The sequence below is a fragment of the Vipera ursinii genome (genome assembly GCF_947247035.1).
Source record: "Vipera ursinii genome assembly, chromosome: 2".
Classification (NCBI taxonomy): Eukaryota; Metazoa; Chordata; class Lepidosauria; order Squamata; family Viperidae; genus Vipera; species Vipera ursinii.
In genome coordinates, this window is record NC_139513.1 from 270,552,510 (window position 1) to 270,568,703 (window position 16,194).

Below are 16,194 nucleotides of genomic sequence, written 5' to 3' on the forward strand. Positions count from 1 at the left end.
CGCTTCCCTCCTTTCCTCAGCTATTTGCAAAGCTTCCTCAGACAGCCATTTTGCTTTCTTGCATTTCTTTTTCTTTGGGATGGTTTTGGTTGCTACCTGTTGTACAATGTTGCGAACCTCTGTCCATAGTTCCTCAGGCACTCTGTCTATCAGATCTAATTCCTTAAATCTATTTGTCACCTCTACTGTATATTCGTCAGGGATATGATTTAATTCATACCTGAGTGGCCTAGTGCTTTTTCCTACTTTCTTCAGTTTAAGCCTAAATTTTGCAACAAGAAGCTCATGGTCTGAGCCACAGATTGTATTCTCTTGACAAAATTCTATCAGCCTGTGCCCTGCTTCATTTTGTACTCCAAGGCCAAACTTGCCTGTTATTCCAGTTATCTTTTGGCTTCCTACTTTAGCATTCCAATCCCCCATGATGATAAGGACATCATTTCTGGGTGTTAGTTCTATAAGGTGCTGTAGGGCTTCACAGAACCGGTCAATTTCATCCTCTTCAGCACCGGTGGTTGGGGCATAGACTTGGACTACTGTGATATTGAATGGTTTGCCTTGGATTCGAACTGAGATCATTCTGTCATTTTGAGGATTGTATCCCAGTATTGCTTTTCCTATTTTTTATTGACTATGAAGGCTACTCCATTTCTTCTGAGGGATTCTTGCCCGCAGTAGTATACCTGATGGTCATCTGAATTAAATTCACCCATTCCTTTCCATTTTAGTTCGCTGATACCTAAGATGTCAATGTTTAGTCTTGTCATCTCTTGTTTGACCACGTCCAGCTTTCCTTGATTCATGGATCTTACATTCCAGGTTCCTATGGAGAAAAAATCTTTACAGCATCGGACTTTCCTTTCACCACCAGACATATCCACAGCTGAGCGTCCTTTCGGCTTTGGCCCAGTCGCTTCATTCTTTCTGGCGCTACTAGTACTAGCCCTCTGCTCTTCCCCAGTAGCATATTGGACGCCTTCCGACCTGAGGGGCTCATCTTCCAGCGTCATATCGTTTTGCCTTTTGGTACTGTCCATAGGGTTTTCATGGCAAAGATACTGGAGTGGGTTGCCATTTTCTTCTCCAGTGGATCACGTTTTGTCAGAACTCTCTGCTATGACCTGTCCGTCTTGGGTGGCCCTGCACGGCATAGCTCATAGCTTCATTGAATGTTTAGGTATTGCCCAAATTGGTATCTTATAATTTAACTTATGTCTATACTTTTTCCAAACTTGCAACAGAGCATACCTTAAAATATGTATCTTAAACACATTATCCACCTTCTTATCATACAATAAATATGCATGCCAACCAAATAACAAATCATGACCCTCAAGATTTAATAATCTCCCTTGTGTTAAATTAAACCAGTCACTTATCGATGACAAAGCAGCAGCCTCATAATATAATTTAAAATTAGGCATTTTAAGACCACCACTTTCACGCGTATCTTGCATTATCTTAAATTTAACTCGTGGCTTTTTTCCTGCCCAAACAAATTTATTAATTCCTTTTTGCCATTCCTCCAGATTTAAATCCTTTTAAAGTATAGGTATCATTTGAAACAAAAACAAAAATTTTAGCAAAACATTCATCTTCACTGCTGCAATTCTTCCCAATAAAAACAATTGTAATTTTTTCCAACTATCTAATTCTTTTTGTATTTTTCCCCATAACATTTCATAATTATTTTTATATAACTTCACATTTGAGGCTGACAGATATATCCCCAAATATTTAATCTTTTTAACTATTTCAAATCCCGTTAGCTCTTCTAAAGCAGCCTTTTGTGGTACAGTCATATTCTTAGACAATATTTTAGTTTTTTGTGTGTTTATCTTAAATCCAGAAAATTTCCCATGTAACATTATTATCTCCATCAGTTCTACAACTGAGTAATCCGGCTGAGTTACTGTAATAACCAGGTCGTCCGCAAACGCCCTCAATCTGTAATCCTGATCTCTTATTTGAACTCCCCTAATTTTATTTGAATCTCGTATTTTAATCAGTAATATTTCCAATGTTAAAACAAACAATAAAGGTGACAGCGGACACCCCTGTCTTGTCATCTTTTTAATTTCTTTGACTCTCTATTTCTTACTGATTTCTTTTGTACTTTTCCTAATATTGCTTATCATTAGAGGATATAATAGGTAGTCCTTAATTTATGATCATATTTGGGACTAGAATTTCTGTCATAAGTTAGTACAGTCATAAAATGAGATGTCATATGACTACTGACCTACAATGGCATTCCTGGTGTTCCCTGTTGTTGTCTTAACTTGTACCCACCCCAGTCCAAGCCATTCTAGGGTTGGTCCCACCTACCCCGAGCCTCAGTTAGGTAAGCAACTGCCTCCAACTTCCTCACCTGCCTATCTGCCCCCACCACCTATGCCCATTTTGTCGCCCTGCATCTTGCATTGTGGTGTGGCAAGCAACCCCAGAACTGTGTTGCTGTCTTGTCCTGCCCCAGCCACAAAGGTAAAACCTTTGGTTCCAGTGTCTGACAGGATTGGATCCTGCAATCCTTATATCTTTACTAAGAAGGTTTTCAAACAGAACTAATACAAAATGTTTGAACAAACAAGACAGCAACTACAGTGAGGTAAAATGAGAGTTGTCACCACCATCTGTGAGGTCCATGGCTCTCCTTATATAGGAGTAGTGAGACCGGAATTTATTCCATTGAAAGGTCAGGGTTCTTTCTGGCCAATAGTCTTGCTAAGCACCTTTGTTCAGCCCTCCTCTCAGGGTGTGCCCTTGCATGGGGAGGAGGTGTTAGCTCCTGCTCTTTGTCTTCTGAGGCCAGTAATGACTGCCTCTCCTGGTTGCTAGGCAACTCTTCCAGCTGATGGTCTTCTGCATCTTCTCAGTCTAAGCTGTCCATGTGGCTCTGGGGCAGCTTGTCATGCCTTGGGAATTCTCAGCCTGCCCCAGAAAGTGCCAGCAAACATTCATTCCCCAGAGCTGCCTTTTCCAGTTTCTCACACCAAACCTTCGTCCTTTGTGGTTGGCGGCTGTGGTTGAGAGAGAAGCGCCTTGCTGTCTTTGCATTTCCTTTTTGGACCCAGCTCCCCCTCAAATGTTTCCTAAACATGGCTAAAGCTGTGCTATCTTTGGAAAGCTTCTCAAAGTCAGTGCAGTTTTAGCACATGGAGCTAATGTTCACGGAAGAAGCTGGGTCTGAAAATGAAGCAGTAAAAGATATCTGAAAAGGAGGAGCAAAGGCAACTCTCCTTTGCCCAAGATGGCTGGGTGCAAAACACAAAAGGTTGGTGTGGGAAATTAAAAGAGAAGGTGGCGCTGATTGCCACCCCATCAGGGTGAGTGCAGGGCAGAGTTGGGGAAGATAGGCAGGTGGGGAGATTGAAGCAGTCGTAAGTGTGGACAGCCTGCCAAGGGCCTGAATTTTGATCATATGACTGCAGGACCATTGCAACATCATAATTTTGGGCAAGGGTCCTTAGTCCATTTTTTTCCACACTGTTTCGAAAGGTCACTGAATGAATGGTCATAACCATCTGTAGAGAGATGGGTATATATATTGTTTAGTCCAGATATACACCCAGTAACTCAGAATAACTGAGACAGGCATGCTGTTTTCTCCCTGGGAAGAATGAGATTTGAAACTTTGGTGTCTGAGCTTCTTGATAATTCACTAATCATTGGCATGCAAGAGATGCTTAAATTGTGTATAGAAATATTCATCCATGAATGAGAAATATTGGTTTTAGACCTTTCTTATAAAACAATTTAGTCACAAATCAGTACTCAATGTAATTAGGACCACCACATTAGGATTATGATTATTATTTTCAAATCCTTTTCTTATTTGGGAATGTATCTCCTCCAAGCAGCCAGTTTGTAAAGTACCTATTAGATTCAGAGATAGTGATTGACTCAAAATCACTTGTGGATTTTGCATGGGTGGGTGGAATCTGTTCTGCAATTTTCCATACTTAGATAAAATAGAAAAGCATGGTCAGATACTTTGACCCCCGTCATATTATTACCTGTGTCAGTTGCAGAAATCCAATTGAAGAGAATGAAAAGCCAGACCAAAAATGTCTACAACCAGGTAAGACTGTGAAAGAGTTTTCTGTCATATGTCAATGGTAGTACAGTATTTCTGCAATATCATGTCCACTTCCTTTTTAGAGTACACTGTAGAAATAATGACCTTTGTCTTGGAGAAATTGATTAAAGTATTTTTTTTCTCCTGATCCTACATGATATTAGCTAAATAGTGAAGTTTGGCAATGAGCATCCAATAACAGTTACAGTATTTCCTGTAGGCATGTTCATTATCCATTTGATCATCTAAAACCTTTTTCTTTAAAACAGTGGCGACAGGAAAAGGACTGTCCCTTTGAGTTTCTTCTGATGTCCCCAAGATTCCAGTTTACATATTAAAAAATGTTTCTGCAAATTAACTGAGTCCTTGATGCTCTCTGAGCTTTGTTATTTGATTGCAGATATTTCATTACCCACCTATGTAACGACATCAGTGCTAAGGAGTGTGGGGCTTGTTCCCTGTTTAAATACAATATCTTGCCCATGGAGTGTGATTTTTCTCCTTAGTAGTTCTTGATTAGGGCATTGTTTTCTGCTTGATTGTGTAGTGTTAATCTCTCCTTATCTGGGTGTAGGCTGCTGGAGAGAAGTATTCTGGTCTTTTTGTTTCCTTCTTAGTTTTCTTATCTCTTTGGAATGGAGTATAAATTTTAATTCATTAATGCTTATGTTAATTAATTTAATGTTGATTAGCTGATTAATGGATGTTGATGTTTAATTAGTCAATTAAATTAATTAAATGTAATTAATTATAATAGTTACCTACATGTAATTTAATAAATTTGGAGTGTTTCTATGCCAGGCTTCTGTACTTTCTTCTTTTCCTTTAGTAAAGGAAAAGCAAAGTTCCAGTAGTTCTAGACCAGGGGTCTTCAAACTTGGCCCTTTTATGACTTGTGGACTTCAACTCCCAGAATTCCTCAGCCAGGCACGCCTGTGGGATAGCAGATTTCCATTAAAAAAAAATGCCGAAGGTGTATAAGCAAATTACGCCTGGCAAAATTGATTGATACTCTTTTAGTAATAAATAAAGTAGGCTTTCATCTATATTTTCAAAATGTGATGACATTTGAGGCTTTTTTGGTAGTCTTTTGATGTAAGATCTCATAAAATATAGATATTATCCTAGAATTATGGAATTTTACAATTGTGGAATTTTATGGAGGAGGTTTCAGATTACCTCCTCCATTTGGAACCTCTCAGGGGTCTTTGAACATGACAATATTTTCAGGAGGATCCCTTCCCATTATTCTGAAGATATTACCAGGAAATGCTAGAGGGTAAGGGGAGTTTGCAAAGAGAAAACACACACAGCAGCTGCCCTTCTTCAGGCATATGTTATGGAATCTTATGCCAAAAGACCTGTGTGAGTTGGATGTCCAATTACTGTAAAAAGCTGTGCCTCTAACGCAGGAAAATTTGTTGTAGATCATTTTTTAACACATCAGCGTGCAGTAGAAGTCTTGAAGAGAGGCCCCTTGGAATCAATAATGCTGCTACTCATTTAATGTTGTTGCATGTTCTAGCTTTAGGTCTATAAAGTGTTAACTTCAGACTTGCAAGAATAAATAGTCACATGCCAGCTCCCTGTGTTTATTGCTTATTGACTCTCACTTGTAAACTACAGGATTCCAGAACCTGGGGTGACAATAGAGTATGATTCTCTCCATGTTGCTTGTTTGAAAGTTTTGCCATTGGGGCCTGGTAGTCTTGAATGTTTAACTTGAATCAGTTTATGAATGCAAATATTTTTTTCTCTTTCATGCTTACCATATAAACACCTTGCAGAAAACTGCAGTAAACTGTAAGTAAATGAAACTTGGAAATGATCCAGCATTGAAAATCTTAGCTGGTTATTGACCTTTTTCCTCTTACAAAATCTTAGCTAAAATCTCTATCTGCAAACAAAACCCTATAATTTAGTCTCATGTTTCAGTACTTTTTAAAGTTTCTGTTTATAATACCTGGGTTTGATATTTATTTGTTTTGTGCTACTTGACTAGGACTGTGCTTGGTTATTATGGGAATTGCAGTTCAGTACATTAAAAGGCATCAGGCATGGAAATTTTTTTGCTGTGAAGGATTCTTATATTTATAGGTTCAGGAAAAGCTATAAATGTAAATGGTGTGTCCCAAATCAGAGATCACATAAAGTATAACTATTTTACTATTCAGAAACATAAATTGGGCCATTATGGTGCAGAGAATTTATTGGTGATTTCACTGGTATTGGTTACTCTAGGGACAGGATCTCCATTTTATCCAAGCATCTGTTTAAATACACGGGGGTGGGGAAAGTGGGGGGGGGGAATGGTCCAAGGAAACAAAGTAGAAAAGTAGAGCTTAGCTAAATTTCTTTTGCTCTACATGGAAAACCAACTTCAAATCTAATGTTCTAGACTTCTAAAATGGTCACTGTTAATAATCCGAACCATAGCACATTAAACAACTTATATGGTCTAAATAAGGAAATATCCATTTTACCAAGAGGAGATTAAAGCTCTTACTCAAGGTAAGCTGCAGTCTTTTGATTTTCATGATGCTGGGTCAGATCTGGTGCCGTTCATTCCTCTAGGCAAGAAGAGGCAATGAGCCTTAATTTCTTGCTCGGAAAAAAAGTATTTCGTGCTGTTCGGGGGCGAGGGGAGATCCAAACCTGAAATAAAAAGGAAATGTTTGATGTAAGCATATTAGACATCTTGCCTCCTATAGTTGTGGACAGCCATTAGTCTGGGTCATATAAGGGTGTCGGGTCCATCCCAACTCAGTCATTTAGAAAAGAAGAGCCTTTGACTGCATTATTAGTGAAAGGAATAACTTTGCTAAAAACAAGTGGTTACAAAGCCAAGTCTGGGATTTGTGTACGAAATCTGCCCATTTCCTTTTCCCTTTTTCAGTTTCCCTCCCTCCTGTTTTCTGTTTACTGTCCAATATAATTCAAACAAATTGTTTTGTTGACTGTCCTATTTCTTGGCGGACTTGGTGATGCTCCATATTCCATTTCCACACAGCTGATTTTTCTGCCAGCATTCGGTGTAGTTTCACTTTCTGACTTTTCTCCCTCCGTGTGTTAGTTCCCTTCCCTCCGGGGCGTATGGCAGTCTGGCATCGTGGGTTCATATTCTAGGCAAGAAGTAGAAAGTTAAAGACCTCAAGGTCCTTTCCATCCATATATTTCTAGGATTTACCCCAGGGTCCTACTTTTTCTTCTCCAACAAAGATAAGCTGACCAATGCAGGATGGAACAGGGACACTCTGATAGGAGTAGCAGAATTACAGTTGTGATAGCAAGTGCTCCAGATGGATTGCCTTCTCTCTTTTACTTGAGGTTTTCCCCATTGCCTTATATAGGCAGAACAGACCAGTACTGGTAAGTGCTCCAGTCTATACAGCATTGGGGATGTCTAGTTTCTTTTCTTTCAAATAATTTTGGATGATTCAAAGAAAACTGCTTAGAGGTGTTCCAGTTAGAATGCCTGCAAGATCACTCTTGCTGTAGAGGAATGGCGAGTGTGAAGAAATAGAGATCCTCACCTTTATTACTGGCTAGGAGTCATGAGAGTTGAAGTTTGGCACATCAAGAGTTTTCCAGGTAGGGACAATTGATAAATGGAATTCTTAGTTGAATGTTTGTGATGTACCTTTGATTTTTCTGAGATGTGAAAAAAAATGGAAGATACTTTGGTAATTTCTCTATGACTGTTAATTTGGTTTTTAGCCCTTATTTGTCAAGATCAGGACTACACATGAAGTTCCAATTAAATGGATTTATTACTAATCATGCCTATACACAGGAATCTATTCAACTAACGGTTAGCACTTTCTTGGTGTTAAATAAATGTCAATGGAATTCAAGAGGGATTGGACTTAGTCACTTTGTGGCAACATAGAGACTCTATGCTTATGAAATACTAGAAAATACTTGTAGTTTGGGTTTTAGATTTTGGCTGTGGTTTGTTCTCCAAGCTTGCTTCAATATAATTTCTGAACATTTCATTACCAAATTAGGTAACATCATCAGCAGGATAAATAGCTTGTGTGCCAGTGTGGTCAGTTAGTCGTGCAAGTGGTTGTTTGTTTGGAGCTACATTTGAATTCTGAGCAGCTGACCAACTGACCACACTGTCACACAAGACATTTATAATCTAAGAAGACTAAGACAAGAAAATCCTGCTGATGATGTTATCTAGTTTGGTAATGAAACGTTCAGAAATTATATTGAAACAAGCTTGGAGAACAAACCATAGTCAACTGTATGCTTATTCCTGTTTTAATACTGCCCCCAGGTTCACTCCTTCTCTTACATCATCTTTATCTAATATAGCAGAAAGAATGTGTATGACGAAAGTTAAGATAATGCCTAGGAAGTTGAATTTAATTCACAAAAGCTTTAATAATTTCATTTGCAGGGGCAAGAGGAACAAAACAAAACTTTTACTTGTTTATTTTTTCCCTTAGAAAATTAGGGAAATTTGTATGCATTATTATCTTTTTAAAAGTTGTACAGTATACACTTTTTCCATTAATAAAGTTACCACCCTGTTTGCAGTTGGAAAATATAATTCTTGTAACAATTGCCAAAGGTCAGAAACTGCCAACAGGGTGAATACACTTGGGTATTGAATAAGAATTGAAAGTAAAGTTGTATAATCATTTTCTGTTGGCTTCCCTGTTAAAATAATAAACCTGAACTTCTTATGCTAGATTTTGTTGTGCTGCACTTGGAAAATGTGGGGAATACTTTAGCATTGTATGCATATTTTTAAAAAATGATGGAGGACTTTCAAATGAGATAAGTTGTAAAATGCAAATCAAGTTTGAATTAAGGAAATGCTTTATGCTCATTAGGCTTTTAGTTTTAAAAAATAAGTTTTAAAATCTTGCATATAAAATATGTTTTTAAATATAAAGAACCAGAACACTGCTGTAGAATTATTACCTGGCCAATTTTTAATTTAATTGACAAAATTAATCAAAGTTAGGCTGTTGGCATTTCTGGAGAAATATCTTTATTATTTAACTTTAAAGTCATCAATGTTCTGGAACAGAAGAAATGGCTTCTGCTCAATGGTGATCCAAGAAACAAATATGTCTATAAATTTAGAATCACAAATTCCTTATTTAATTTACTGCATGAAGATAATTTAAATTACATTTCCAATTGTTTCTAACAGACACTGCCGATATTTAGTGTGTAGTAGTATTTAGTGTGTAGTAGGACGCGGTGGCTCAGTGGGTTAGAACGCTGAGCCTGTCGATCAGAAGGTCGGCAGTTTGGCGGGTCGAATCCCGAGTGCCGCATAGCAGAGTGAGCGCCTGTTACTTGTCCCAGCTTCTGCCAACCTAGCAGTTCGAAAGCACGTAAAAATGCAAGTAGAAAAATAGGGACCACTATGGTGGGAAGGTAATAGCGTTCCGTGCGCCTTTGGCGTCTAGTCATGCCAGCCACATGACCACGGAGACGTCCTTGGACAAGCACTGGCTCTTAGGCTTTGAAACGGAGATGAGCACTGGCCCCTAGAGTTGGAAACGACTAGCATGCATGTGTGGGGGAACCTTTACCTTTACCTTTTTTAGTACTGTTAACCATAATGCACACCATTATGTAATGAAACATAATGCAATGTCATGGAATTAATTTCCAGGGTATGAAAAGGAAGTTTACTTTATTATGAAAACTATTTTTCATCTTCTGTTTTTTGAAGTGTTTGGAGATTAGTTCATGCTACTACTTTTTCAGTGTCATTTATATATATCAGCAAAAAGAATTATTTACAATAAAGCCCTTTCTCTGCTTTGTTAAGTACTTAATCCACCAACAAAACCCCTGGTGTATCTGCACTAACAATATCTGGAATTTGGCCATGGTTTGTTTCCTTGCTTTAAATTTTTAGCTCATTTGGAGATTAAACTAAGACAAGGATAATGGTCAAGTAAGAGAGACTGAAAAGATGGCACTAATTTTGTCCCTCAAATGTATTAAGCCAGATATCTTAAGAATTCTGGCTTGCTATTTTATAATATACATGATAGATTAATCCATGTACCTCAGAAGCACTTTTGGTCAAGTTCATAAGGATTTTGGAAAGAGATTTATAACAGGTATGGAAAGTGAAACTCTTACTTCATTGTGTTGTTTTTTTTCCTGCCTCTTATTTGATGGAAGGTGTTACCTATATTTACAGGTAGGAAAGAATAATTAAATGTGAAATACATTCACATAACATATTATTTTACAATGTGATGGCTAGAGATTGTTACATAAATATGAGAGACTTCCAAATTAAAAGACTGAGATAACATTTTATAAGAGTTCTTATTTTGGGAATTTATTGTGCCAAAATTATATGGATAATACATTTTAATGAAGTATTCCAGAAGTAAAAAGTAATATTCTTCATCACACTGATTTTTTAAATAATGATTCTTGATACTTATGTTGTCCTCAAGATATACTGCCGCAGAAAGGAGAACTGGAACCTCTATTCTAGCTAGTCTTTTGAATTTCATCATTAAATTTGTTAATTTCTCAAGTTTAAACATGAACAGCAGAATCCAGTTCTGCTGGAGATGGTGGGAGAACCCATCAAATATATTTGTGAGTTTTTTTGAGGAATCCTTTCCCTTTTCCAACATTAATAATACTTGGTAATGCTTATTTCAATTTTTTTAGAAAATGTCTGAATGTATCCAGCTTTCATTTGCTGTTTGTAGAATTGGCATTTACACGGTAAGCATTATGCTGCATTTTTAATGCAATGTAGTTCTTGCTTGCAACGTAATTATTAGAATGTTAGTTATAGCTACCCTGTGTTTAATAATGAAAGAAATTTAGCATAAGAAAAGATCTGTATTTTTGAAATTAGTAGAAATTTTATCATGTCTACTAAAAGCAATTCTTAAATATTAAACAAATTTTAGAGATCCATGCTTGGTTCTTAAAACAAAAGAAATATTAAAAGAGAGTATTGAAATAAAATGTGTTTTAATATTTATTTTCAATTATATTAATGCATTGTTTTTTCAGCCTTGGCAACTTTAAAATTTCTGGACTTCAACTGCCAAAATTCTCCAATTGGGAAATGTAGCAAATGCATTTTTGCTTAAACATTCATATTCTTCATGAATTTACATTCATTGCTTCAGTTGCTTCAATACCATGTCTTTGAATAGATCTTCAAGCATCTCTTCATAATTATTTAATTAGTGGAATTCAATGAATCCAGACAGTACACTCATAGAAATTCTCTAGAATCTTGGGATCAACTTATGGAATTGACTGTTTTGTAACCGTAGATAGAAGCTCAAGGGTATATCCGCATATTTCACAGATTTGCCTTGTTTACTACTGAGAATGGGACAGCAGTGCACTGTGTGAATTTAAATCCTTGGGAGTAACAAAAATAAGACTAACCAATATTTTACCATGGGGACAATTATTATGCTCCTGGATTTTGTGGTGGGGCTAGTGTTAGAACCTGCTGAACAAGTGATGCTAGGGCAGCGGTCCCCAACCTTTCCAGGTCTGCAGACTGATAGCAGCGGTGGCGACAGGCAGTGGCAATGACAGGGGAAAGGGGATGGTTTCACCTGCATAACCTAATCCCGTGTGTGCAAATGGATCTTCACATTCTTGCCTGCCACTTGCGCTGCCTGGTTCAACGGCCGGTGGACCGGTAGCAGTCTGGGGATTGGGGAGCCCTTTGCTAGGGGATTACAATCCTTATATTATGTGGAGGGGGGAGAGTCTAGGAGAGCCCAGCATTTCATGGCATCCTGATCACCTGGTAATCTCTGGCCCAATTCATACATTCGGTGCTTTTATTGCTAAGAATCTATTCTAGCTTGTGATCTGAGGATGGAGGATGTTGTTATTCTCTGCCATGATCAGATCGCTTCCTGTTTCCTGTTGCCTTCTGCAAAACTAATTAAGAAATTTCAACTCAAATGCCTTATGGATTCAGATAGAGTTGGGGCTGGTGGCATATGGTTTGTTCCATTTCTGCCTACAAAAACAGAAGAGAGTTTAGCCTGGTGGCAGCTAGTTTTCATGGTGATGCAAGGCTTAGCTTTGTCTCCCCTGCTGTTTAACATTTACACAAAACTGCTGGGAGGAAACATCTGAAGGCATCTGTTAGTTGGGGATGAAGTATCAATATACTAAGGGTAAATCAAGTATAGCTTTCCAACTTTGGTTAACTCACAGTTGGGAAAGATAATACCTAGAGACTAGATGACTGGATAGAAAAGAAAAACCTGAAATTAAGACTTTTCAAAGAGGTGCTGTTTGTCTGGCTTTGCCGGTGCACTAGTTTTATTTTTTTTTTATTTTTTTTATTTTAATCCCATTTATATCCCGCCCTTCTCCGAAGACTCAGGGCGGCTTACAATTTAAGCACAAACCACTGTGCTTAGCAATAGCCTTCATTCTATGTATATGCCTGCTTATTAGGGCTTTCGCCCCCCCCCCCAAGCGGCATTATTACAAAGTCATCTTAATTGCCCCCAACAATCTGGGTCCTCATTTTACCTACCTCGGAAGGATGGAAGGCTGAGTCAACCTTAAGCCTGGTGGGATGCGAACCTGCACTAATTGCAGGCAGCTGGTGTTACTTAAGGAGGCATTAGCCCACTGCTCCACCAAGGCTCAATATAGTTGTGACCTTGTTTAAAGTGGATGGTCCTGGTAACAGCACCTCATGTACTTACCACTGGACAATGGGTTACTGTGATTTGTTTTACATGGGGCTGCCTTAGAAACTGCGATTAGATAAAAAAAATAGTTGCTCACCTGCTGGAATGTAAGAGCCATTGCAATCATATAATGCTAATTTTATCGGAACTGTGTGAGTTCCAAGAGGTTTCCAAGTACAGTTTAAAGTGCTCTTTTAACCTATAAAACTCCTTGTCGGTTACTTCCTGGTATCTTCAACTAGAACCATTCTGTCTTGTATGCTTATCTTGGGAAGGCATGCTGAAAGTCTTGCCATTTAAGAAGTGAGGGTTGAGATTTCTATTTGCAATCCTTAGTCTTTGGAATATACTTCCAAATATTCCCTTCCCCCAGATTCACTGATATCATTTAGGAAATGAAGTAAAGAATGATATGGCATTGTTCTTCATAAATCTTCCCCATTTACTCAATCTGCTCGACATGCAACTCAGGTCAGCACACATAATTAAAAACAAAAATAACAAATAAAGAATAATATATAAAAAGCATAGTGTGCCAGAAGCAATTCAAACAGGCCAAAGCAACCTAGTGCCGAGATTAAAAAACAGGCATTCAAAACCTTTTGGGAAGTGGCCAGCTGCCTTTCCATACTTCACATTTCCCAAATTAAGAAAAAGCTTTTTATACACTTGGTATCATATTTTGCTCTTTATTATTATAGGGAAAATATTCTAAAATATCATATGAGAAATGCACTTGTTCATAGGAAAGTAGGGAATCAAAACAGTCCAACAAGTGTTGTTTTACAGTGGGGACATTAGTAATACTGTATCTTTATTTTATCCCTGCTTTGACAGTACTCTGGAAAACAGACAATTTGACTTTTCCATATTTCAAATTCTACTACTTGGATTGTAGTAAAATATTGTGCACTAAAAGAGAAAGTGAGGCACTAACTGATGCAAAATCTTCCTTGCTTATAATTCCATTTATTTACTGACCAGCTTGATACTATTCAGTGCCTTCTTTTATTTTATTGCCCTTAGTAGTATTTTCTCTTCTGGCTTTTAGCTACTATGTATATATTATGTATATATTTGTACATACATATTATTATGTATGGACTTAAGTATTCATAAGAGATAATGAAACATGAATGACTATAAATAGGACCATCCAGTCCAGGAATGGATGTAATTGACGAACAGGGTGGATTTCTGCAAAGTCCCTCTTTGCCATGGTTACCACTTGCTCTTCAGGCAGGAGGAAGGTGTGTTGAATATGTGTCCCAGCCTTGAGTTTTTTGTAAAAGTAATAAAAGTGGTAAATTCATTCATTCATTCATTCATTCATTCATTCATTCATTCATTCATTCTTTCATTCATTCATACATACATACATACATACATACTGAGTATATAATTAGTATGCTGGGGATACCTAACCCCATTCTGATGGATCAGCTCAGTCAGAAATGTCTTGTAAGTATTAAGCATATGTAGGACAGCATCAATTCTTGAGGCACAAAGCAAGGGCCAAGGGCTAGATGTCTTGCCTCCCTTCCATTAAGACTGACTGGAACAAACAGGTAGCCTCACTGGGGATACTGTTGGTCTCTCACCACCAACAAGCCCCAGACCCATATATTAAAATGGGAATTTTAAAAAAAAATTCTGGGAAAACACTTCATATTTAGGCAAAAAAAATCTTCATAAATTTTCTATGAGGCCAGCAATCCTTATTTGCCAAAATTGTTACACATAAAATGCTATAAATTATTTTTGTTTGCCTTTTCTTTTACTAATGCAGTACAGCAGGGGTCTCCAGTCCCCAGGCTGAAGTGGCATGTGAGCGCACAAAGCTTCATTTGCCCAGGATTTAGGTTACATACACAAAACCATTCCCCTCTCCATCAACAAAGCTGCTGCTGGCAGTCTGCAAAACCAAAAAAGGTTGGGACCCCTGAGGTACAGGACAATTTTATGAATGTATTCTAATTCAAAATACTCTCCTCCTGAGTTGACTCTGGGGAAGGAAACATAAAATATTCCTTCTGGCAACACTAAGCACAAATCTGGTTTTTTCTTTAGAGGAACCACAGTTTGTAATATGGAAACTAAATCCTCTGTCTTGTCAGCATTTAACTTTCTTGTTCTGTTTTCTAATTCAATGAAATGTCAGAAAAAAAGTTTGGAATGTGTCATCTACATAACTCTATGAACACCGAGTTTGTACAGATAATTACAGACATATCTGTATGAAATATGTCTTCATTTCTTTTCAATTGGTCTTAAGATCCCTTTACTAATATAATTTAAAATCAATGCATCTGATTTCCATTTCTCTCCATGTTTTAGCACTGTTTATGTGCGTTATGTATTTAAGTGATACACAACAACTCATTTGGCTTGAATTATGGGCCCAAAATAGGGAAAGGGGATTAGCATGTATGTAGAGAATTTGGGATAGGTTTAAACAGCAGCATTCTGCAAGATGTGGGAACAAGAGATACTTTCATTACCTCTCCTTTGAGTATGCCTATCCCAATTCTGAGGCCATTTAGTGAGGGTATGTCATGACTCATGGAAGTAACAAGGATTCTAAGAGTAGGCTTTAGAAGGAACAAGAAACTAGTAGAATAGTTCTCAACTTAAGATCGTAATTGGGGCCATAATTTCTATTGCTAAGTGAAGTGTGGTCAATAAGTGCCCATTGACTTTGCTTGTCATAAGTCACTTAAGAAGGTCGCAAATGGCAATCACATGACTCTGGGACTCTGCAACTGTTGTAAATAGATGGTTGGTTGTAAAATGCTCGATTTTCAACATGTGCCTGTATAGGAATGCTGTAACCATTGTAAGCGCAAGGACTGTTGTAAGTCACTTTTTTCAATGCTGTTGTAACTTTGAATGGTAACTAAACAAATGGTTTAAAGTCCAGGACTACCTGTTACATTTCTCACAGTTGTGATGTCAATTGAGCCAGGAATCCTTAAGCTAGATTTACAAGTAAATGAATATTACTTACGTTAGGAGACTCCATTATTTTCCAAGTGTCTGCTTATTACTGCTAGTGCACAAAAAATAGGAGCTAGCCAAAATTTAACAAAACTTCTAAACTACATTGTAAAGACCTGTCCCTTTAATTTTCTCTGTTCTTCAAAGGGGGTGGGAGGAAGGGTAAAGAAGGATATCTGGCACAAGGAATAAACATTTTTAGCGAACTAGTGTTTCTTGAAATAAGCAGGGAAGGGTTTGGTTGATATTTAAGGGATCACCAGGACATCTCTGTAAATCTGGGAGGTTGAAATACCTCATGGGAGAAGGTAGTGGTGAGCCACTTCATAAATATGTTCTTGAAATCACCAGTATTCCAACTTAACTCCAGGGCATCTTTACTTTTATTCCTGCAGGAGCAGGTTTCTTGTATAGAGCTGTCCAAGG

General features: G+C 37.7%; 1 protein-coding gene across 4 annotated transcripts in view; it reads left to right on the forward strand.

Annotated features, from left to right (window-relative positions):
• ARL15 (ARF like GTPase 15) overlaps positions 1-16,194 on the forward strand; it is a 166,952-nt gene that overhangs the window by 11,941 nt on the left and 138,817 nt on the right. For 3 of the 4 annotated variants that reach the window (XM_083355549.1, XM_083355548.1, XM_083355551.1), the window contains exon 1: positions 10,744-10,807. The exons of the other annotated variant lie outside the window; for it this stretch is intronic. In XM_083355549.1, the coding sequence (XP_083211675.1) occupies positions 10,754-10,807 (54 nt within the window). In that variant the 5' untranslated portion in view covers positions 10,744-10,753. Of the gene's footprint in view, positions 1-10,743; positions 10,808-16,194 lie in introns of those variants that run through there. 4 annotated transcript variants of the gene reach the window in all.